This window comes from Cherax quadricarinatus, chromosome 72 (assembly GCF_038502225.1).
Source record: "Cherax quadricarinatus isolate ZL_2023a chromosome 72, ASM3850222v1, whole genome shotgun sequence".
In the NCBI taxonomy this organism is placed as follows: Eukaryota; Metazoa; Arthropoda; class Malacostraca; order Decapoda; family Parastacidae; genus Cherax; species Cherax quadricarinatus.
The window spans coordinates 10,031,065-10,056,415 of NC_091363.1; the positions used below are offsets into that span (position 1 = coordinate 10,031,065).

Sequence of the window (25,351 nt, forward strand, 5' to 3'; positions counted from 1 at the left end):
CATACTACTCCTCTCCAATTTGATATCCAATTTTTCTATATATATATATATATATATATATATATATATATTACTGGTTCACTGTATTGAACTACAGATTAACAAAGTTCAACTATAGTTTGATAACAGGACTTTTACTGCACTTACCAATCTACTAAATACCAATTAATTTTTTTAATATATCCAAGTCAAATGTGTTTCAGTTTATGTACTTTATATAATATAATTAGTTTCCTTGGCCTTCACCAGATGAAGAACCTTCACATATGTTTCAGCTACTAACTACCTACACAATAATGATTCAGAAGCAGCAACTGCAACATTTGATATTTTTGTGTGATAAACAATTATATCTTATATTTAGTTGGCAACTTAATTCTGACAGTACTCTTTGTATTAAAAATTTATTCCCTTACCAACCCTTAACAGTGAATCAGTTACCCTACAAAGATTTATATTCAATAATTTGGCAGTTACTATGAGTAGTGCTGTGCTATTCTCAACACAGACATTGACTACAATACTTCAGAAGAAATTCTTCACTCCCTCTCTTGAGATGTTGTACACACTTTGGAATGGAATTTGTGGCGTGGATGTTAATTCTGCGACAGCTGTTGATTTTAAAATTATTTTGTTTAAGCTAGAGCCTAGATCTTTGCCTCCACAAGGATTAAGTAGTGGCTGACCCAAAATATCATCCAAGCCATAGGCAATACTAGCACCAAGTGTCAGTCCTATGTAGTATGAAAGTGTCATGATATTACCGGTAAGTTCTCGATGTTCATCCTGTACTTTGGTTGGAGCAAGGATCATAGGAACAGAGCCCAGGACACCATTGGAGAGCCCCAGTACAGCAGAGAGAATAAGTGGAGTGACTTCACCAGGGATGATAGGTGACAGCCGAGGTCCAGCACACATCATCATAAATGGCACCAACATTATACGAACTAAAGAACCGCTTACCAGTTGTCTGCGTGTCCAGTCATATGGTATTGATGCAAGAATCTGTTAAATGTTCCAAAATTATTATTCAAGAACATGTATTAAATGTTTAAGACATCAAAAGTTTGTCATTTATTAAAAAAAAATTAGTTACAGAAGTACATTTATGATCCTCATTTATCTTTAATTTATACATAATTTTCTAAACTCCAATGGTTTTTTGAGTGCACTATTGTGTCCCTTCAGTACATTCTATCCATTTTCTATTCTACAACCCACCTCTCCTGCAGACTTGCCATGATTTCTCACCCAGTACCAATTTGTTCCATTAACTGTGAGACACTTTACTTATTCCCTATGCTCATACCATCTCTCTCACTGCCTTGTAGTGCTAAATGGTCATTACAGGTTTAGTGCTTTTCACGAATATACTGTATTGAGTCCTGGAGATGGGAAGTAGAGTGCCTGCACTCTGAAGGAGGGGTGTTAATGTTGCAGTTTAAACTGTAGTGTAAAGCACCCTTCTGGCAAGACAGTGATGGAGTGAATAATGGTGAAAGTTTTTCTTTTTCGGGCCACCCTGCCTTGGTGGGAATCGGCCAGTGTGATAATAAAAAAAAATATAATAATATAACATTCCACAGTATTCTATTTGAAAAATATTTTATTTTGTCTTTTCTGTACATCTCTTTCTCTTCACTAAAACTGTGGTGGCTTCTTGTCACTTGCTAGTTTAAAAATTTGTTCCATAATCTAGTTTCTTATATTTTTAATACACTGGCTGCCTCCCACCATTAAGTCAGTCTTGCCAGAAATGTACAGATATCACAGTTTAAAAGGCCCTCCAATTGCAACATCCCTTCCCCTCCTTCACAATACAGGCACTGTATTTTACAGCTTCATAAGATTCAGTTACAGTGAATCCCTTAACAGAAGTTACTGTGATCACACTCCAACAGTACATCAAGCCATAAAAACTGCTCATTTCCACTCCCACTGAACATGCTCACACGAGCCCCTGGCACTTGAACCTATTTTTTTTTCCATATCCTATAAATTTCTATATGGTTACTGTATTAAAATTTCTCATACTCTTCTGCCTTACAACCTCTCAAGGGAGGTTCCTTAATACTGATGAGGTGCTCTTGATCCACGAAATTTAACTTCACCTCTCCTTCCTCAAATTAAGCCTGAGAGCCTATTTCTTTAGGCACTGTATGACTCCCTAAGTGTTTAGCACTATTCCCATGAATGTAATAATAATAATCTTATCTTCCAAAGAACGCATTTCCAAATCATTCGTTCTTTGCAATTCACATATGTTTCTTTCTGTACAAGCACTTTAATACACAATAAAAGTCATTAAAAGTGTCAAAACTGCAAGGGTCATTAAGAGCTGTATGATAAAGGAAAGTGCACTGTATAGTAAAAGAAAATAGTGGTGGGTACAGGATACAATAATTAACAAGCATGGCAAAAATAAAACTAGAATATAAAAATAAAATATTATATAACAAACTTACCTGTGAAAAGAATTCCACAGACCTGGGGCTGGGCAGGAGGAGAAAAAACTAAAATTTTAATCTCCTCTAGTGAGGTTTCTTGATGCCAGTAAGGGACTCTTGATCAAAGGAACTGGACCTGACCTCCCCTTTCTTGAAATGAATTCAACTGCTTCCCATTTCCCAAGCATTGTATTGTAAGTGGCATATACATTCACTAGTGTATAAGCCACTAACAGTATAATAAGTGTTTGGCATCCCCTCATGAATGTAATAAATAATTTCTTTTCATATACGTACATGTATATGCCATCTCCCACCGAAGCAGGGTGACCCGAAAAAGAAGAGAAGTTTATCTTTTTACATTTAGCAATTTATACAGAAGAAGGAGATGCTAGCCCCTTGCTCCTGGCATTTTAGTCACTTCTTATGACATGTATGGCTTATGGAGTAAGGATTCTTCTTTACTTCCCCAAGGAGAAAAATAATAATCTCACCTCAACATGCATGCATGCCTGGTTTGTTCTCAACATGTCATTTTGTCAGCTAAATTATTTCTTGAATGTCTATACTGTATATGCTATATTTTGAATAGAAATAAAATGAATGGTAGTTGAGAAAGATACAACCAGAGTGAGACAGCTGATGACCATCCATCTTGTGATAATTGTTTCCTGGCTGCCCAACTATAAATGGAAATTTTTGTGCAATATAATGATTCTGAATGCAAATGTAGACAGTCATTTTGTTTTCTACATATAATTTGCTCTCTTTCAGAGCTTTTATAAACATGCTTATGCCCAAATAATTTTGCAAATCTGTCCATGGATCTTAAGGAGTTATAAAGTAAATGCTCTGACAGGTACGACTTCATAAAGATGTAGAAAAACAAGCATCACAGAAAATGACTGATACACTAGCATATAATGTACATAAAAAATGGTGTATTACCTTGCCAATGAAGTCAAAAAGGTTAAACGTTGCCATCATGATGACGGGCATCCAGGTGTGCAGACGGCAAGACACCACCTCTGTTTCTATGCCCGGATACAAGCACAGGGTCACAAAATACGCAAGGGCAATGGACAGCATGTATTGCCATACATTGCGACTAACCTGCCAACGAGCTATTACGCCTCCTTGTAGAAGAAATACAAATTAATACATTGAGTTACAGCATTACTAATAGCCTGAACCAAAATTATCTCATTCACACATACATTTTTCAAATTCTAAAGCCATATCCTACTTAGGTAGTGTCTCCCAAAGGAAATGTACTACACCATCACCCACTGGTTTTCAGGTTCAGTGTTGACCCAAACTCAAGTCCAGCAAGTCTTTGCAACCCCCACTTCCATTCCCAAAATTTCTTCATAGATACTGTACTACCTTACTCAAACTCCAACAGCACATCCTATCCCATGAACCACCACTTCTTATTTCTGCTGAATGTTTAGGCTCCTACCTTTTGGTGCTTCTTTCATTGGCTTGGCACATATTTCTGATAATAATACCGTCTTTGACTTTTAACCCTTTCAGGGCCGGTCCCGTACATGTACGACTTGATAGCCAGTGTCAATCCCGTATTTATACACCAAAATTCTAGCGCCTTCAAATCTGGTGGAAGAAAGCTGGTAGGCCTACATATTTACTTATTATTAATTTGGACATGATACACAGATGTACAAAGAAATACAGTGGTTAAGTGTAACATGCCAAAAGCCCTTTGTATGCAGAGCATTATGGGCAGGCTTAAAATTAACTTAAGATTAACTAAGCTATGATATATTCAGTGGTAAAAATTATAGTAAACAAATAACAATTAAGCACAAATGAGTATTTCAAAGTCAGGTCATATGGTCATTTGCCGAGATGCTGTGCATTCAATAGAATGGAGTATTCTATTAACCCTTTCAGGGTCCAAGGCCCAAATCTGGAGTCACACACCAGTGTCCAAGAATTTTCAAAAAAAAAATGTTATTTTTTCTCATGAAATCGTAGAGAATCTTTTTGTGAAGGTAATAAAACAAAAAGTACGAAATTTGGTGGAAAATTGACGAAATTATGCTCTCGCGAATTTTGATGTGTCAGCGATATTTACGAATCGGCGATTTTGCCGACTTTGACTCCCATTTTAGGCCAATTACATTATTCCAATCAACCAAATTCTTAGCTATTTCACTAGTATTACTTCTATTCTATCGATTGAGCACAAGAAATCACCAAGTCAACTGTTTCAACTACAAAATAAAGTGATCGGAAATTGTTAATTTGGCCAATTTAACACAAAATTCAAAATATTCCAATTTCAAAATAGGGTCCAGAATAAACAATGTAGGCATTCCTGGCACTAAACTAACATTTCCTCTGTTCATTAGTTATGTTTTGAGGCTTTACAAATAAATTCCATTTTGATTTTTTATTCACATAATGAATTTTTATTCACACCAAAAAATAGAAGATTTACTGTTATGCAATACTGTAATAATTGTATAAATATCATCACCATATTTGTGAATGTATATTAGACCCACCAGCTGATGTGTATTAGACGTGTGATGTCGTTTGTTTACTCTTGAATATCGGCAAAAATTTAACATTTCCGCTAATTTGAGCTCAGTTTCAAGCCATTTCCAGTGCTAAAACCAATCAAAATCATCTCTATTTCTGTAATATGTCTTCCATTCTATCAAATGAGACCAAGAAATCGCAAATACAACTATAAAAAACATACGAAAAAACACTGCAAAGTTGTTGTTTTAATCGAAAAATCATGATTTCAGTTTTTTTCTCTCATTATACACAGTGTGCTGCAGGATCTGTTTTATGTGGTGCACACATACCACATAGATGTATTCTCTCATATCTAGGCCCAAATGTACCACTCACAGTTTATCAGAGTGAGCTGAGCTCATGGCATAGATCTACGGTTTGGACACTCACCGTAAAGCCGTAGATCTACGGGACGGACCCTGAAAGGGTTAAGTAATGTAATTAAAAAAAAATAGTTTGATAGGGTCACAGGTTATACATTTATGAGATACAGTTATTCAGTATTTATTTGTTGTGGGTGAGTAAGTGATTTTTAAGAAGAGACTTGAATTTATAAGCAGACAGTGTTTCTTTTATATTAACAGGTAATGAATTCCAGATTTTTGGGCCTTTTATGTGCATTGAGTTTTTGCATAATGTGAAATGGACACGAGGAACATCAAAGAGTGATCTGTGTTATGGTCGTGTGTTCTGTTGAGGTTGGTAAGGACTTGTGTTATGGTCATGTGTTCTGTTGAGGTTGGTAAGGAGACGTTTGAGGGGAGGGTTTATATCCGAGTTAAGTGTTCTATGTATGTAGTAGGTACAATAATAAGTATGGATGTATTGTACGGTGAGTAGGTTTAGAGTTTTGAATATTGGCGGAGTGTGCTGCCTGTAGTGGGAATTTTTTATCATTCTGACTGCAGCCTTTTATTGGGTAATTAATGGTCTGAGATGGTTTTTTTTGTTGTTGAGCCCCATGCACAAATTCTATAGGTGAGATAGGGGTAAATGAGTGAGTGATATAGGGCCAAGAGGGCTGACTGTGGAATATAGTACTATGTTCATGTTGTACACATGTTGTACATGTGTTTGAAATTTGGGTCTATTATCAAGGTGGATTCCTAAGAATTTTCCCTCTGTGAGCTTTGTGATAGGTGATCCGTTTATCATTACGTTAAGAGGAACATCTGTAGCTCCGTTTCCAAATTGAATGAAGTAGGTTCTGTCAATGTTGAGAGTAAGTTTGTTAGTCATCATCCAGGTAGATATTTTCTGTAATTCGGTATTTACAGTATTGGCTAGCATGACTGGGCTTCGGTGAGAGAAGACGTATGTAGTGTCATCTGCAAATAGTGTGGGTTTGAGTAGTTGCGATGCATTTGGTAGGTTGTTTGTGTCAACAAGAAAGAGAAGAGGGCCAAGGACACTTCCCTGTGGGACACCAACTGTAATTGGGTGTGCAGAAGAGTTTGCTCCATTTGTGTACACATATTGGCTTCTGTTGCTGAGGTATGACTTTAGGTAGTTGAGGGAGTGCCCTCTTATACCATAGTGTGACAATTTTATATGGAGCAAATCATGGTCAACTGTATCAAAAGCTTTACTTAAATCAATGAAGATGCCTAGTGGGACTTCTTTTTTTCTAGAGTGCAGTGTATATTTGTTCTAGCATGTGTATAATAGCATCATTTGTATTTTTATTAGGCCTGAACCCAAACTGACAGGGGTTGAGTATGTTGTGGGAGATGAGGTAGAATAGATTCGCTTATGAATTAATTTTTCGAAGATTTTAGAGAGAGGGTGGAAGTTGGATACTGGCCTGTAGTTATTCAAGTCTGTCCGGTCTCCTCCTTTATGTATCAATGTGACCCTCGCTATTTTGAGAACTGTAGGGAAGGTAGAGGATTCGATGGATTTGTTAAAAAGTGTTGCAATGATTGGCGACAGCACTTGCGACACTTTTTTGTATATAAAGGGTGGTAAGGTATTGAAGTCTCCTGTCTTGTTTTTTTGTGAAAGAATGGGTCTGCATGGTCAGTGTGCACAGTGTAAAAAGAATCCTGCAGCACACAGTGCAAGAGAAAAAAAAATCCGACTGTTTTTGGTTTAAAACAGGGACTTTGCAGTGTACATATTTTCGTATGGTATTTATGGTTTTATTCTCATTTTCTTGGTCTCATTTGATAGAGTGGAAGATATGTTACAGAAAGAGAGATGATTTTGATTGGTTTCACGATGAAAAGTACCTTGAAATTAAGCTCAAAGTAGTGGAAATGTTCGATTTTTGCCGATGCTCAAGAGTAAACAAATCACGCCACGCATCCAATACATGCCAACTGGCAAGTCTAATATTCTTTCAGAAGTGTGCTGATATTATTTATACCAGTTTTACAATAATGCAGTAGTCTGCATGACAGTAAATCTATTTTTTGCGAGAAAAATTCAAAACGGGAAGCAAGAGTAATGTAAGAGAGGCCTGGGGATGTGACTAATGAACAGAGAAAAAATGTTATTTTAGTGCCAGGAGTGTCTGTCTTGTTTATTCTGGACCCTGTTTTAAAATTGGCATCTTTTGAAATTTGGTTGAAAGTGGCCAATTGCTAAATTCTGACCACTTTATTGGGTAGTTGAAATCGGTAAATGGGCGGTTTTTTGTACTCAATCGATAGAACAAATGGAGTGCTAGCAAAATAGCTATGATTTTAGTCAACTGGAACAATGGAATTGGCCGAAAATAGGGCTCAAAGTAGGCAAAATCGCCGATTCATAAATATTGCCGAAGTCACTAACTTCACTTGAGCGTAATCTTGTAAGTTTTCCATCAAATTTCGTACTTTTGGAGTCATTACCATCAGGAAAAGATTCTCTATCATTTTTTTTTTTTTTTTTTAAATTTTCGACCCTGAGAGTGAGTTAAGGATTGGGGGTCTCGACCCTCAAAAGGTCAAGTAATTTAATACAGAAAAGGCTTGGAGTTTTAGGGACTTGAGAGCATCCAGCATGACTATGTGAGTGTTAGACAGGAGCGAATGATGTAGATATTTTATAATGAACATGCTGCTGAGAGTGGGAGTAAGGTAACTTTTAAAAAGGGATTCAAGAAAACTTGGAGGTAATAGGGTAGTGCCTGCACCGTGAAGGAAGGTTGGGGATGCAGCAGAGAGACAGTAATCTAAATTGTGATGTCAGTATGCTTCTGGAAAGACAATAACTGATTGAACAATGAGCATGTTTTTTCTTTTGGTCACCCTGCCTTAGTGGGAGGTGGCTGCTGAAGCAGAAAAAAAAACTTTGTTGGATCAAATCTAATTGTCCCCTATTCCTCAGGCATCACATAACCATTACGGTTAAGCTCTTTCCCATGAATATAATAATGTAAGTAATACTAGGGTAATATAATGGTATGAATACAGTGGAACCTCGGCTTACAAGTTTAATCCGTTCCGTGACCTAGCTCGTATCCTGATCTGCTCATATGCCAAGTCAATTTCCTCATCAGTATGCTGAGGTCAGTGGTCACCTGCGGTCATACCTGCCTAAGCTCTTGGAAGTTAGCGTGGGCTGTTACAAGCACCATGGCTTGTTGTAGTGTTTTAGAATCTCAGGTTCAAGTGTTGAAGAAGGAGATTCTACTTCTTGAGGAGGAAAATAGGAGGCTGAAGCTTTGCATAGACGAGTTTGGGAGTGAGTGTGAGAAGGATTTGGCTGGTAAGGAAGGAATGGTCACCAGCAGTGATAGTGTCAGCCGCTTTAAGTGGCAAGTGGTTCACAGTTCAGGAAGAAGGAAGATGAGAGTTAATAGAGAAGATGTGAAGGTAGGAAATCGATTCTCTGTTCTCCAAGACGAGTGTACTTCAGTGGTTAGTGAGGTTGAAGGTACCACTGATTTCCCTGCTAATCAAGGTAGGAATATTTTAATAGTAGGCGATTCTCAGGTAAGATATATAGACCGCACATTTTGTAACAGAGACAGAAAGGTCAGACAGAGAGTGTGCCTTCCTGGAGCTGGTGTTGGTGACATAGTCAGCAGGTTGGATAATATTATGGCAGGTAATGGGAACAAGCCCATTATCTGTCTTAGTGCTGGGGTAATGACATTGGGAAGGGCAGAAGAGAGGAGCTGCTGGATAAGTACAGGTTAAGTACTCATCCAGTAGGTGGCCCAGTGGCTAAAGTTCCCGCTTCACACACGGAGGGCCCGAGTTCGATTCCCGGCGGGTGGAAACATTTCGACACGTTTCCTTACACCTGTTGTCCTGTTCACCTAGCAGCAAATAGGTACCTGGGTGTTAGTCGACTGGTGTGGGTCGCATCCTGGGGGACAAGATTAAGGACCCCAATGGAAATAAGTTAGACAGTCCTCGATGCCGTACTAACTTTCTTGGGTTATCCTGGGTGGCTAACCCTCCGGGGTTAAAAATCCGAACAAAATCCTATCTTAGCCATAGAAGTAGTTAGGTCTATGGGAGGGATCCCAGTCATATGTAGCATCTTGCCTAGAAAGGGAGTGGGCAATGAATGGATGTCTAGGGCAATTGGTATAAATTGCTGGCTAGACAGGTACTGCAAGGAACTTGCAATCCCATTCATTGATAACTGAGACCTATTCTTTGGCAAACATGATATGTATGCAAGGGATGGGGTTCATCTCTCTGGGGATGGAGTGGTTGCATTAGCCAATTCAATTGAGAGAGTAATTGATGACTTGTCTAGGAATTTAAACTGATAGATTATAGAGGTATGGGTGTTTGTGGGAAACAATCAGGCTGCAGCATTAAGGTTAAAAATAGCAGTTATTACCAGGATACCCCAGGGATATGTTTAATAAAAGACAATATTCAAAATAAAGTTGCTAGTAATAGCAAATCAATTGATCAACAAACAAAGAGAGATAGTAGAGGGCAACGAGTGACTAGCTCCCTTAAGGTTTACTATACAAATAGTAGGAGTCTAAGCAATAAGATAGATGAGCTAAGATTACTTGCAAGTGTAGGTAATATAGATATTATTGGTATAACAGAGACCTGGTTCAACCTGATAGAGAAATGCCTTCTGAATGCAACATACAGGGTTATAAACTATTCCACACTGATAGGGTCAACAGGAAGGGTGGTGGTGTGGCAATGTATGTCAGAGAAAATTCAAATTGTTGTCTTAGACATGATATAAGATTAGAAACATCGAACACAGAATCTGTTTGGCTACCATTTCTTGAGGGACGTGACAAATTAATTTTGGGTGTGATTTATTCAAATTCAAAGTTTATTCTCTATAAGGATTACAATGCTGAGTTTACAGAATTTGGTTATTGTGTGGTTTACATGTAGTAAAATACTAATTACAGAGGGGGCCACTGGAACACCTAGCATGGCTAGGCATTTCGGGCAGACTTAGATTAATTCTTAACTTTAAAATATTACAAATTATGAGGTAAGTTGGTATTATGGCTAAGTGACTAAATACTAGTTTGTGAGTTTAGCAATGTGAATGCTTTTGTTTTGGCACAATACATAGTTTCATTACTGGAGTATCACAGGCCAACTTATGACTAGTTAGGATTCATTATTTTAAGATTGAGATTGATATTTCTGTTTATGGTCAAATGGGTGAGTGAGTGTAAGTGTGAACCACCAGGTGGTATTCGTGTAATTAGTTGACGGGGTGTATCAGGGAGATAAGATGTTTTCTAATGGTAGTTTTGAAGGTGATGAATGTATCTGCAGTTCTAGAGTTTTCAGGTAGGGTGTTCCAGATTTTAGGGCCTTTGACATACACTCAATTTTTGTAAAGGTTTAGTCGGACACGGGGAATGTCATAGAGATGTTTGTGTCTGGTGTTATGCCTGTGGGTTCTGTCACAACTATCAAGAAAGTGTTTTAGGTCAAGGTTAATATTGGAATTTAAGGTTCTGTAGATGTAGATTGCACAGTAGTAAGTGTGGATGTACTGAACAGGGAGTAAGTTTAGATCTATGAAGAGTGGGGGGGGGGGGGGGGTGTTGCCAGGGAGAGGATTTAGTGATTATTCTTATTGCAGCTTTTTGTTGGATTATTGGCTTTAGGTGTGTTGCTGCAGTTGATCCCCAGGTACAAATAGCATAGGTGAGGTATGGATAAATAAGTGAGTGGTATAGTGTGAGAAGGGCATTTTGCAGCACGTAGTATCGTATCTTGGAGAGGATCCCAACCGTTTTGGATACTTTTTTGGTTATGTGTTGGATATGGGTGCTGAAATTCAGGTTGTTGTCGAGGTATAGGCCTAGGAATTTGCCCTCATTATGTCTGGCAATTAGAGTTTTGTCGATCTTAATGTTAATTTGCGCAACTCCTGCTCTGCTACCAAACATAATATAGTAGGTTTTGTCAGTATTAAGCGTAAGTTTATTGGCTGTCATCCAAGTCGATATTTTGATCAGCTCCTCGTTAACAAGCCTTGACAGGGAGGGCAGTAAGCTGTTATGGGATGAAATTCATAAGGCATCTAGATATGAAAATGTTGTGATAATGGGAGATTTTAACTTTAGACAAATTGATTGGAACAATATGACAGGAAATCTTGAGTCTAGTGACTTTCTTGATACGGTTCAGGATTGCTTTTTAGAGCAGGTTATGACAGAACCAACTAGAGGAAACAATCTGCTTGACTTGGTTCTTGCCAACAAAGATTCACTAATTAATAATCTTGAGGTTTATGATGAGCTTGGGGAAAGTGATCACAAATCACTTAGTTTCAATATATCATGGAATTACCCAGTTAACTGCAATCAAATCTGTCCCAGATTTTCGCTTGGCCGACTTCATGGGACTGAAAAATTACCTGGGTGGGCTAAATTGGGATGTCTTAACTATGGGTCAGGTAGGTGATCTTGGTTGCCAATATGGCATTTTTCAGAGTATTGTTCTAGCTGCCCAGACAACTTTTGTTCCGAGTAGGGAAATTAGATCTAAAAAAATGATCCCAAATGGATGAACAATAGATTAAAACATCTCATTGGTCAAAAGAGAGGCATATATAGGTGTATCAAAAGAGGGGATGGGCAGTTAAGAAATCAATATATTCAATTAAAGAGAGAAATAAAGAAAGGAATAAGGAAAGCAAAGAGCAGTTATGAGGCTAAGGTCACAAGGGATTCAAAGACTAACCCAAAAGGGTTCTTTCAGGTATACAGAAGTAAGATTAGGGACAAGATTGGGCCACTTAAGAGTAACTCTGGTCAGATCACTGACAGTGATAAGGATATGTGTGAAATTCTCAATACCTACTTCCTCTCAGTTTTCACCCAGGAAAATACTAGCGATATTCCTGAAATAATACATTATATAGAACAGGATGATAATAAACTATGTACGATTGCGGTAACTAGTGACATGGTCCTCAGACAAATAGAGAAACTAAAACCTAACAAATCCCCAGGCCCTGATGAACTGTTTGCAAGGGTGTTAAAGGAATGTAAAGAGGAACTTAGCATACCTTTGGCTAATCTTTTTAACATATCACTACAAACTGACATAGTGCCTGATAAGTGGAAAATGGCAAATGTAATACCTATTTACAAGGCAGGTGACAGGTCCTTGGCTTCGAACTATAGACCAGTAAGCCTTACCTCCATAGTGGGAAAATTTATGGAATCAATAATTGCCGAAGGAATTCGTAGCCATCTTGACAGGCACAGATTGATTAATGAATCTCAACACGGTTTTACAAAGGGGCATTCCTGTCTTACGAATTTACTAACTTTTTTCACTAAGGCGTTTGAGGAGGTAGATCATGGTAATGAATATGATATTGTGTATATGGACTTCAGTAAGGCTTTCGATAGAGTTCCACACCAGAGGCTATTGAGGAAATTTAAGGCACACGGAATAAGAGGAGAAATTTTTTCCTGGGTAGAGGCATGGCTGACAAATAGACAGCAGAGAGTTTGCATAAATGGGGAGAAATCAGAAAGGGGGCACGTCACAAGCGGTGTTCCTCAGGGGTCAGTGTTGGGCCCATTGTTCACAATTTACATAAACGACATAGATGAGGGAATAAATAGCGACATACGCAAATTTGCTGATGACACCAAAATAGGCCGTCCAATTCATTCTAATGAGGACACTAGAGCACTCCAGGATGATTTGAATAGACTGATGCAATGGTCGGAGAAGTGGCAGATGCAGTTTAATATTGACAAATGCAAAGTTCTAAATGTTGGACAGTTAAATAACCATGCCACATATAAACTAAATAATGTAGATCTTAATACTACTAATTGCAAAAAGGATTTAGGAGTTCTGGTTAGCAGTAATCTAAAACCAAGACAACAAAGCATTAGTGTTTGCAATAAAGCTAACAGAATTCTTGGTTTCATATCTAGAAGTATAAATAATAGAAGTCCTCAGGTTGTTCTTCAACTCTATATATCCTTGGTTAGGCCTCATTTAGACTATGCTGCTCAGTTCTGGTCACCGTATTTTTTATTATTTTTTTTTTATTATCAGAATGCATATAAATGCTCTGGAAAACGTACAGAGGAGAATGACAAAGATGATCCAATGTATCAGAAATCTTTCCTATGAGAATAGACTGAGGGCCCTGAATCTGCACTCTCTTGAAAAGAATAGAATTAGGGGGGATATGATCGAGGTGTATAAATGGAAAACAGGAATAAATAAAGGGGATGTAAATAGCGTGCTGAAAATTTCCAGCCAAGACAGGACTCGCAGCAATGGTTTCAAGTTGGAAAAATTCAGATTTAGGAAGGATATAGGAAAGAACTGGTTTGGTAATAGAGTTGTGGATGAGTGGAATAAACTCCCGAGTACAGTTACTGAGGCTAAAACGTTGTGTAGTTTTAAAAATAGGTTAGATAAATACATGAGTGGGTATGGGTGGGTGTGAGTTTGACCTGACTAGCTTGTGCTGCTGGGTCTGGTGCAGTGCTCCATCCTTGAGTGGAGGTGACCAGACTGGGTGGGTCATTCGGCTAATCCGGGAGGGGTGGGTCATTGGTCTTACCGGGGTGGGGGGGGGTGCATGGACCTGCTCCGCATGGGTCAGTAGACCTGTTGCAGTGTTCCTTCTTTCTTATGTTCTTATGTTCATTTAAATTAATTGAAAAGCCATTAATCCGTTCCAGTGGAATTCCTGCTCTGGAGGCAGGACAAAATACACTTCAATACAACGCTAATAACTCTATGGTTCATTTATCTATCATAATTCATCTAATATGACATATTAAACAATATAAATAACATAGAAACCTGATATATACTCTAGAATGAATAAAATACAGTATGTCATTATGTGACAAGTGGAGGCGGTCATTCCCGCTCCCGCATTGTTGTGGTATTCACTGCCATCTAATGATGGCCTTTTGAAGCTCACTTGTTATTACAGTACGTATTATTATTATAGTATTACTATATTTTTATATTATTATTATTATTATATATTATTATTATTATAATAAAGAAGCACTAAACCTGTAGGATTATACAGCGCCTGTGAGGGGAGGGGATGGAAGGTACTCAGGGTTAATTTAGGGAACTTGAGCACAGATACAATTCCCTAGATCAAGAGTCCCACACCAGCATCAAGGAACCTCCCTCAGGAAAAGCTTGCTTGCATCCTGAATTTTTGTTCATATCCAGAAACAAAAAATCAACCGAGCAACTGTTTATATCCTGAAAAACTCGTATGGTGGGGCAATCATTAGCTGAGGTTCCACTGTACTGCTACATGGGTGTGAAGCACAAGTTTTAACCCTTTCAGGGTCGACAGGCCCTCTCCCAGACTTGTTCTCAGGGTCGCCAAATTTTCAAAAAAAAAAAAAAAAAAAACTTATGAAAAGATAGAGAATCTTTTCCCGATCATAATGACACCAAAAGTATGAAATTTGATGGAAAACTTATGGAATTATGCTCTCGCGAAGTTAGCGGCATCGACGATGTTCACGCATTGGCGATTTTGCCCACTTTGAGCCCTATTTTCGGCCAATTCCAGTGTACTAGTTGACAAAAATCATGACTATTTCGCTAGAACTCCATTTTGTCTATCGAATGAGTACAAGAAACCACCCATTTACTGATTTCAACTATCCAATAAAGTGGTCAGAATTTAGCAATTTTGCCAATTTCACACAAATTTCAAAAGATGCCAGTTTCTGAATAGGGCCCAGAATAAACAAGAAAGACATTCCTGGCACTAAAATAACATTTTATCTGTTCATTAGTCACATCCCCAGGCCCCTCTTACATTTCTTTTGCTTTCCACTTTGAATTTTCATTCTCACAAAAAATAGAAGATTTACTGTTATGCAGACTACTGTATTAATGTAGAAATGGTATAAATAATATCAGTGCACTTGTGAAAGAATATTAGATTCACCAGTTGACGTGTATTGGACATGTGGCATGATTTGTTTACTTTTGAACTTTGGCAAAAATCGAACATTTCTGCTACTTTGAGCTCAATTTCAAAGTACTTTTCATCGTGAAACCAATCAAAATCATCTCAATTTCTGTAATATGTCTTCCATTCTATAAAATAAGACCAAGAAAACTAGAATACAACTATAAATACCATACGAAAATACAGTGCAAATTTGCTGTTTTAAACCAAAAACACGGTCAAAGTTTTTTTTTTCTCATTACGCACTATGTGCTTCAGGATTTTTTTTATACTACGCACACTGACCACATAGACCCATTCTTTCATATGTAGGCCTACCAGCTTTCTCTTGCTAGATTTGAGGGCACTAGAATTTATGCGTACTAGTACGTCAAAAACCTTGGCACGTAAGCCGTACTAGTACGTCGGTAACCCTGAAAAGGTTAAACGTTGCAGAACAAAGGAGACTGGAGGAGGTGGAAATGTTGTTTTAGGGCACTGTAAGGTGTGAATATTATGCAAAATATCTGAAGAAAGTTCAGAGGGCTGAGGAGGAGGGGTTGTTGCATATTTTGAGAGGATGGAACAAAATAGGTTGACTATGAGGGTATATAAATCTGGGAAGGAGGGCAAGGGGTCATCCCAGGAAGGGTTGGAGGGAGGGGGGTAAAAGAGTATCTGAATGCTAGGCAGACTTGTATGAGAGGGTCAGATCAGAGTTAGTGGTTTTTGTAACTTGATATGCCATTAGAGTATGAGCAAAGTAACATTATTGAAGGAATTCAGGAAAGCTGGATATCCAGACTGAGATCTAAAGGAGAGGCGAGAATGCTGCAGGTCAAAAAGCCATCTGAAATCTAATGTCACCATGCTTCTGGCAAGAGAGAGATTTAATAGAGAATGGTGAATGTATTTCCTCATTTTTTGAGTCACTCTACCTTGGTGGGAGAATGCTAGTGCTAAAAAAAATAACTCACTATTATAAAATCTCTTAATGAACTACACTTTCATTATTTCTACATACACAAGCATTCTCAACAACCCCTATCCCATTCTTAACAACTAACAAATAAATATAGTATTATTTGGGCATGATTTTCACAAAATAAACACTAGAGACAATTTTGATCATATAGTACTAATGCAAAGCCCATAGTATTCACAGAATTTTGGGCTGAACAAGAACTAATATCGTAAACTCTAATCTTAGTTTATACAATACAGAAAGTGCTCTCCAAAACATACAGCTATTAATTGGAGTTCACTGCTGGCTATAGCTTTTAAGGGAGTTGCCTTTATACTGGCAAAGGGCTCCTGATTCAAGGAACTGAAGCTATTTTTTCCTTCCCTGGATGTGATTACCTCCCATTTCCTAAACTCTGTAAGACCCCTTCAGGTTTAGCACCTTTCCATGAATATCATTTATTGTCTGTCGTTTTCCCTCACACCAGTCATGATATATAAAAACAAGCACATTTGTTAATTGGCCTAGTTCAATGGAATATGTCACTGAATATTTTCATAACATGAATATATATATACACTCTCTCCTCACTTAGCGACATACTGGTTTACTGATGCCTCAGACTTACGACAGGCTCTCTGACAAGTATTCATACCTAAATAATGTACGTATATTAGAGCTGATTTCCTCTTCTGTTTATTACAATATACAGCACAATACTGTATAAACATTTAAAAATATACCAGAAATTTTATAAATGGTGCAAAGGTGACATTAAAACAATATCAAAGATGACTGACACAAACCCACTACCATTACAGTATGCTTCTCACTTAGCGATGAATTCATTTAACAATGTGATCCTAGGAACGGAACTCCGTTGTTAAGTGAGGAGAGGCTGTATGTCGTTCCGAATAGGTAAAACTTGCAATATTGGCTTAAATAGCAATGTTCTTTTTGCTGAATAAGGCAAGCAAAAATTTGTGTATGCAATAATTTTGCAAAAATCATTCGGAACCTAATGAAAAAATATATTTCATTGTGTTTGCTTATTATTAAATTACTGTAAACTCATCTAAAATACAGAGGACCCCCGGTTCCCGATGCTATCGGTATCCGATAAATGGGGTAGCCGATGCATTTGATCGAAAAAAATTTGCCTCGCTTCCCGATACAAAACCCGGTATGTGATACGATTCATACGAGACGTGTCCAGTGTTTACAAGCCAGCCAGTGTGCACGCATCTAAGGATACATTCGGTACATTCTATATTATCCATATTATCACTGTTTTTGGTGCTTGTTTCTGCAAAATAAGTCACCATGGGCCCCAAGAAAGCTTCTAGTGCCAACCCTTCGAGACCAAGGGTGCTAATGACTATTGAAATGAAGAAAGAGATAATTGCAAAGTATGAAAGTGGAGTGCGTGTATTGGAGCTGGTCAGGTTGTATAGTAAACCCCAATCAACCATCCCTACTATAGTGAGCAGGAAAATGGCAATCAAGGAAGCTGTTCTTGCAAAAGGTGCAACTGTGATTACGAAACAGCGACCACAAGTGTTAGAAAATGTTGAGAGACTGTTATTGGTGTGGATAAATGAAAAACAGATAGCAGGAGATAGCATCTCTCAAGCGATCATTTGTGAAAAGGCTAGGCAGTTGCATGACGATTTGGTAAAGAAATTGCCTGCAACTAGTGGTGATGTGAGTGAATTTAAGGCCAGCAAAGGTTGGTTTGAAAGATTTAAGAATCGTAGTGGCATACATAGTGTGATTAGGCATGGTGAAGCTGCCAGTTCAGACCACAAAGCGGCTGAAAAATATGTGCGTGAATTCAAGGAGTACATAGAGGCTGAAGGATTGAAACCTGAACAAGTGTTTAATTGTGACAAAACAGGCCTGTTTTGGAAGAAATTGCTAAGCAGGACCTACATTACTCAGGAGGAAAAGCTACCTCAAGTCCTAATGGAGGGGGATTCCCCTTCTAAACAATAGGTTCAACACACTCCCTTCCTCCCATCCTATCAATCATCAACAGATCTTCATTAAAGGTAAGTGTCAATTATTCTATTGTTATTATTCTATTGTTATTGTTGTTACTGTAATTATTCTGTTGCATTAAACTTAATATTTCATGTGGTAAAAGTTTTTTTTTTTCATACTTTTGGGTGTCTTGCACGGATTAATTTGATTTCCATTATTTCTTATGGGGAAAATTGATTCACTTTCCAATAATTTTGGTTTACGATGAGCTCTCAGGAACGGATTAATATTGCGAACCGGGGGTCCACTGTATATTTAGTTGGATTAGGCTAAATTAAAATGCACTTGTTATAATAAGAATAGTAAAGTATTCGAAGGTTCTTTTGGTACAAAAGTATTAATTTTTTTAATTAACATAAATGAAAAAATATACTATCTTTAAAGGCACAAGAGAAAATTTTAGAAAGGACTGAATTTTAAATGAGTTCTTGCTAACTGACCAATTTTACCCATTTGGCACGACATGTACGTATATGAATGGCGACGAATGTTTTTTGGGAGCTGACGAGCTGTTGGACTGTGAGCAGGGTAATATTTTGTGAAGGGATTCAGGGAAACAAATTAGCCGAACTCGAGTTCTGGAAATGGGAAGTACAATGCCGGCACTTTAAAGATGAGGTTTAGGATATTGGTAGTTTGGAGGGACATCTAAACTGTCATATTTGAGTGCCTCTGCAAAGACAGTGATTATGTACGAGTGATGGTGAAAGTGTTGAATGATTAAGTTTTTTCTTTCTTTTTGGGTCACCCTGCCTCAGTGGGAAACGACAAATGTGATAAAAAAAAAATATACATATATGATCCTCAAACAACTTGAAAGTAAAACTGGAACAAATTATCAAGTGTGTCTGCGCAACAACTAGAAACCCACCACACCTACCAGAAAACCATATAAAAATCAATGAATTTGGGAAAGTACTATATTAGGTGTTGCATGGCAAAAAAAAAGAACATTCAAACAATGGGAAAAAATGCAGAAGTGGGGAAGATTGGAACTCAAATTTTCGTACCTTGTCATGGGTCTCTGAATCTCAATACAAAACATTAAGGAATTGATGCATACAATAACTTGGATTTTAGCCATGGTTGAGCTTCTTTTCTTCTGTGCAATGCCTCGTATAGCAAACAAGAAAAAAGAAGAAAATAACTTTATGGGAGTGTATACAAACACTGATACAGCAGAAGGTAACATTGTGGCATAATGTCCAGTCATTCTTCACTCCTCCACTACAAATTACGGTATTGCTTCCTTGTGTCCCCCCCCCCAAAAAAAAAAAAAATCTACCTGACAAAATGTAATTCTATTCCATAGTTCCCTGTGTAGTTTTATTTTTATTCTACAGTTATCTATTCAGACCACAGGTTTTCATCAACAAGTCTCTAATTATGAATGTAGTGGTCTCAATTCCATAGGCCTCAAAAGCTAAGGATTCTTCTTCCATAACTCTTTAACCCTTTGACTGTTTCGGTCGTATATATACGTCTTACGAGCCACTGTGCTTGACGTATATATACTCAAAAATTATAGAGGCTTCAAATCAAGCAGGAGAAAGCTGGTAGGCCCACATGTGAGAGAATGGGTGTGTGGTCAGTGTGCATCATATAAAAAAAATCCTGCAGCAAGCAGTGCATAATAATAATAAAAAAAAACTGACCGTTGTTTTGGATTAAAACGCTGACTTTGTGGTCTATTTTCGTATAGTATTTATGGTTGTATTCTCGTTTTTTTGGTCTCATCTGATAGAAATAGAGGTGATTTTGATTGGTTTTACTATGAAAAGAACCTTAAAATGGAGCTCAAAGTAAAGGAAATGTTTGATTTTTGCCAATGTTCAAGAGTAAACAAATGATGTCATTGCCCAATAAATGTTCAACTAGCCATTCTAATATGCAGTCATGAATGGGTTGACATTATTTATACAATTATTACAGTATTGCAGTGGTCTGCATAACAGTAAATCTTCTATTTTTTGTTTGAATAAAAATTCAAAATAGAAAGCAAGAGTAATATCAGAGGGGCCTGGAGATGTGACTGATGAACAAAGAAAATGTTATTTTAGAGCCAGGAATGTCTGCATTGTTCATTCTGGACCCTATTTTAAAATTGGCATATTTTTTAATTTGCGTGAAATTGGCCAAAATGCAAATTTCTGACCACGTTATTGGGTAGTTGAAATCAGTAAATGGGCAGTTTCTTGTACTCAATCAATAGAACAAATGGAGTTCTAGAGAAACAGCTATGAGTTTGGTCGACTGGAACAATGGAATTAGCCGAAAATTGGGCTCAAAGTGGGCGAAACCGCCGATTCGTAAATATCACCGAGGTCACTAACTTCGCAAGAGCATAATTCCGTAAGTTTCCCATCAAATTTCGTTCTTTTGATGTCATTGCCATTGGGAAAAGATTCTCTATCATTTCATAAGAAAAACTTTTTTTTTTTTTTAATAAAAAATTTTTCGACACCAGAAGACATCTCTGGATTTGGGGTTTCGACAGTCAAGGGGTTAAGCTAAGTGCTTTTATGACCCACATGGGCTTAGGGCATTTTCTGAAAATAATACGTATAATAATCTCTGAACAAAGTGGGAAAAATTCCTATTCCACAGTTTTCCAAAAAATTGGGGTTTCTCACTGTTGTTAAATAAATCACTTGCTATGTATATTCATGCCTTCCCTTTAGAAGGGTTTAGTTCCTAACAGATATATACAGTTTATCTTACTTCAAAACACTGTGGAATAGCTTACTTTTAATTGCTGACCAAAGTCTGATAGACCTGGTATATGTTGATGAGTAGCCTCCTCTCACTCTCCCCATAATTACATGTTCAACTCTATAACTCGGAGCTGACGAGTCGACAGGATCTACGGATGCAGAGATGGGGAGAGTGGCTGTAGACTGGAAAGTGGCAGTTGAGTCTGAGGGTGTCACTGTCCCACCATAGGAGCTGTTCACACTGCCTACACCAAATCCACCAGCTACATCAACCTAGAAAAAAATATAAAATTCACATTACTTACAGTATCTACATTTAACTTATTTTGATATTTAATTTCCCCATTAAGATACAGGGTAAAATAAATTTTACTACACTTACCAATACTAAGAAATAGCCTAAAAATAAAATATCAATTATATTCCCTCAAGGGAGAGTTCTTGATAACCATGAGGGGCTCTTGATCGAAGTAATTGGATCAGACACTTCCTTCCTTGGGTCAAACTTCATTATCTCCCATATTCCAAAGCTCTGTATGACTTCTCTCGAAGGAGATTCCATGACACTTAATGGGCTTGTCATCTATAGAATTGGACCCACCCTTCCTCTTCTTTGAATGAACCTGATTACCACCCATTTCCCCACTTACTGTATGACCTCTACAGGTCATACAGTGGTGGGGGATGCTACCCCCATCCCCCACCAAATATAATAATAATAATTCTCCATGGGGAAGTCGAACAGAATTCTTCCTCTGTAAGCCATGCATGTCATAAGAAGTGACTAAAATGCCGGGAGCGAGGGGCTAGTAACCCTTTCTCCTGTATACATTACTAAATTTAAAAAAAGAAACTTATATTTTTTCTTTTTCGGTCACCCTGCCCCAGTGGGATATGGTCAGTTTGTTGAAAAAAAAAAAAAATAATGATGATGCCTACTAGTTTAGTGTTTTCCCCTCCCTTCAGTATAACAACAATAATGCATTACACTACCAGAATACAAAACACATTATTGCACATTAGTGCATAGATCATAAGAGATAAAACCTTTCAAGGGAGAGGAAAAAGGGTGCCTAGACTCTTGATCCAAGATATTGGAGCGGGTGCCTAGACTCTTGATCCAAGATATTGGAGCTATCTTACTTTTCCTCTTATCAAATTGAATCATCTCCCTTTTCCCAGATGCTGTACAGCTCTTACAGTCTTAGCACTTCCCATCATTATAATATACTTCAACATTAATAAAAATAAAAGTCTGACAGATAAGTCAGATTTTTTTTTTTCAACAAACCCGCCGTTCATGGTGGTATTATGATTGTGAGTGAAATAAGACACATTTCACATTTTTGCTTATTCACTAATATAACTGAGATTGCTCATCAATTATACTGAGATGTGCACTTACAAGTATGGCATCCTCTGATGGCTCCAGGGTAATTCTCTTGAGATCATCAGTGTCTTCACTGGTTCGACATAAATTGAGATAGAACTGAAAGAAATAAGCAGTGATGCATATTTCAATAATTAGCTTTGGGTTACACATAAGTACAATTGTCATAAATATTAATTACCTAGGATAACCCAAAAAAGTCAGTATGACTTATTTCCACTGGGGTTCTTGAAATAGACTGTAGCAGTGTGTGGTTATATACAAAGCTAATGAAACCAAAAGGCAATTTAAGAGATATTTCAACCAGTAAGGAATTTAACTTAGTTACACAAAACATACAGGCAACAGTAGAGTATGTAATTCTCAAATAAAAGAATTAACAGAACAAATGCAATAAGCACCTTTAGTATTTGCAATCATCGTAAAAGTATTCATGAAACCTAACTATGCACTGTACTGCATTTTCTTATAAGTGTATGCTAGCATCAATAGCCTAACTTCTCCAGGACCAGGGGCAGCTCCAGAAGTTTTATATAGGAAGGGCTTAGGGGTGGTAATCTGGTTGGAAGATGGGACTAGACGATATAGCTTGAAGCAGAATTATTATTATTTTTTTATCATGCTGACCGTCTCCCACCAAGGCAGGGTGACCCAAAAAAGAAACACTTTCACCATCATTCACATTATCACTGTCTTGCCAAACGCATGCAGATACGACAACTTAGATATCTCTCCAAACAGCAAACATCCCAAACCCCTCCTTTAGGGACAGCTGATGAAATTTAGGGCCTCAGTCTCCATTTGGCACCACTACTCTCTGGGACCATCAACAGGTAGACAGATACTTCACACATCCCCCTTACTGCTAGGCAACCACTACAAAAGACAATGTGGACATATGATGGATAAACAGTTATTTCAGTATTTTATGTGAATCTGCTATTATGCACTGACCAATTTCTATCAGTAATGCCAGACATGGGATATGCATTAGCTGTATGTATGTAAATGGAAAGGGGTAAAAGAAGCACTGAGTTTTAGGAACTTGAGCATCAAGCAGGCTTGTGTGAGCATGTTTGATAGGAGTGAATTGAGACAAGTAATTTTTAAAGATTTCACTGTCCATACCACCAAAACTAATATTGCTCTCAGTGTTCACATTTAAAAAAAATCTGAAATTATAAAAATCTTTCTTGAAGATAATGACAAAAAATTCATAAAACAGACCAGGGGTCGAGGGTAGACTTACCCATCCTCAGGAAAAAATAAGCAAAAATCAAATATTTCTGCTAGTCTGGACTCACTTTCAAGCTACAGTACTTCCAGTTCTGAAACCAACCAACATCATCTCTATTTCAGTAGTATATCTTCTATTCTATCAATTATACCAAGATACAGCCAATAAAACCATCCTAGAAAACACCTCAAAGTCATTATTTAAAATTAAACAATCCTGCACCGTGTGGAGCAGGATTTTTTAATACTGTGCCTACTCACCACACAGACCCAATCTCTCATATCTAGGTGAAAATTTACTGCTCACATCTTATTTGAGGGAGCAGTACTCAAAATGTAGATCTATGCGAGAGATACTGCCATAAATAATGTAGATCTACATAATGGCCACTGAAAGCGTTAACGGACATGCTGTTAGAGTGTGAGCAAAGTAACATGAAGGGATTCAGGAAAAAATGGTTAGCCAGTCTTGAATCCTGGAGAAGGGATGAGCAGAATGCCTGCACTTTGAAGGAGAGGTAAGGATGTTGTAATCAGAGGGTAGTCTGAACTGTGATGTCAGTGACTGAATGAATGATGGGGGATGTGTTTTTGTCTTTGGGTCATCCTGCCTTTGGAGATGGCCACCGAGGTAGAAAAAAAATACAGTACAGCCTCTCCTCACTTAACGACAAAGTTCCATTCCTAAGACCACATCGGTAAACTAATTCATCACTAAGCAAGGAGCATACTATAATTGTTGTAGGCTTGTGTCAACCATCTTTGATATTGTTTTAATGTCACCTTTGCACCATTTATAACATTTTTAGTATATTTTTTAAATGTTTATACAGTATTGTATTGTATAGTATTGTAATAAACAGAATAGAGGAAATCAATTCTGATACACATTGCTTAGGTATGCACACTGGTCAGAGAGCCTGTCGTAAGTCCGAGTCGTCAGTAAACAAGTACATCTCTAAGTGAGGAGAGGCTGTATATGCATTATGTTGTACAAAATTTATATACAGTAATACTGTATTTTTTATTGAAAGCCATTCATTAATAAGTAATTCTGAACCCAATTTAACAGATTTCAGAATTAATGGACAGTCTTCGGCTGGACAACAGTTGGAAGCAACAAAGTCCATTAAATCCAGAATTAACCATTTTCTCATGGACTGCTGGGTAAATTAATTTTGGATTTAATGGATAAAGTCCATTAAGGCCAGAATTATTCATTATTGTTGCAGTTCCCTGGGTAAATTTATTTTCAAATTTATGAAACCAAGTCAATTAAATCCAAAAAATCATCCGTTACTGTTACGATCACTGAAAAATATTCTCACAATTTGAACTAAACAGACAGTTTCCTTTAATGAACAACCCCCCTGCCACCTTTAACTGTTAAACTGAGGGTTCACGGCAATTGAACAAAAAAGAGGAGAACCTGAATAAATGTTGTCTTCTGAACAGCAATATGTGTGATGAGGCAGAGGAAGACAAAGGCAATGGAGATGACAAAGAAGATCATGGTGTTGGTCCGCTGGTCATCCAACAGCAATTTTGTCACTATACGATTCCCAGAAATGATCAGTCCCGCCGTACCTGAGTGATCAGGGCATTTTTTCAGACTTAAATCACATAATCCAATTAAAGAATAATTTCT

The 25,351-nt window shown here is 37.5% G+C and overlaps 1 protein-coding gene across 1 annotated transcript in view; it reads right to left on the reverse strand.

The window, feature by feature from the left end:
* Window positions 1-25,351, reverse strand: part of Ent3 (equilibrative nucleoside transporter 3) — a 26,765-nt gene extending 1,414 nt beyond the window's left edge. The window contains exons 1-5 of the mRNA XM_070100399.1: window positions 25,133-25,351; window positions 22,483-22,566; window positions 21,110-21,350; window positions 3,396-3,583; window positions 1-1,005 (exon numbers count right to left, since the gene is read on the reverse strand). The exon at window positions 1-1,005 is cut by the window's left edge and continues 1,414 nt beyond it. Of these exons, the coding sequence (XP_069956500.1) occupies window positions 526-1,005; window positions 3,396-3,583; window positions 21,110-21,350; window positions 22,483-22,566; window positions 25,133-25,216 (1,077 nt within the window). The 5' untranslated portion in view covers window positions 25,217-25,351 and the 3' untranslated portion in view covers window positions 1-525. The remainder of the gene's footprint in view (window positions 1,006-3,395; window positions 3,584-21,109; window positions 21,351-22,482; window positions 22,567-25,132) is intronic.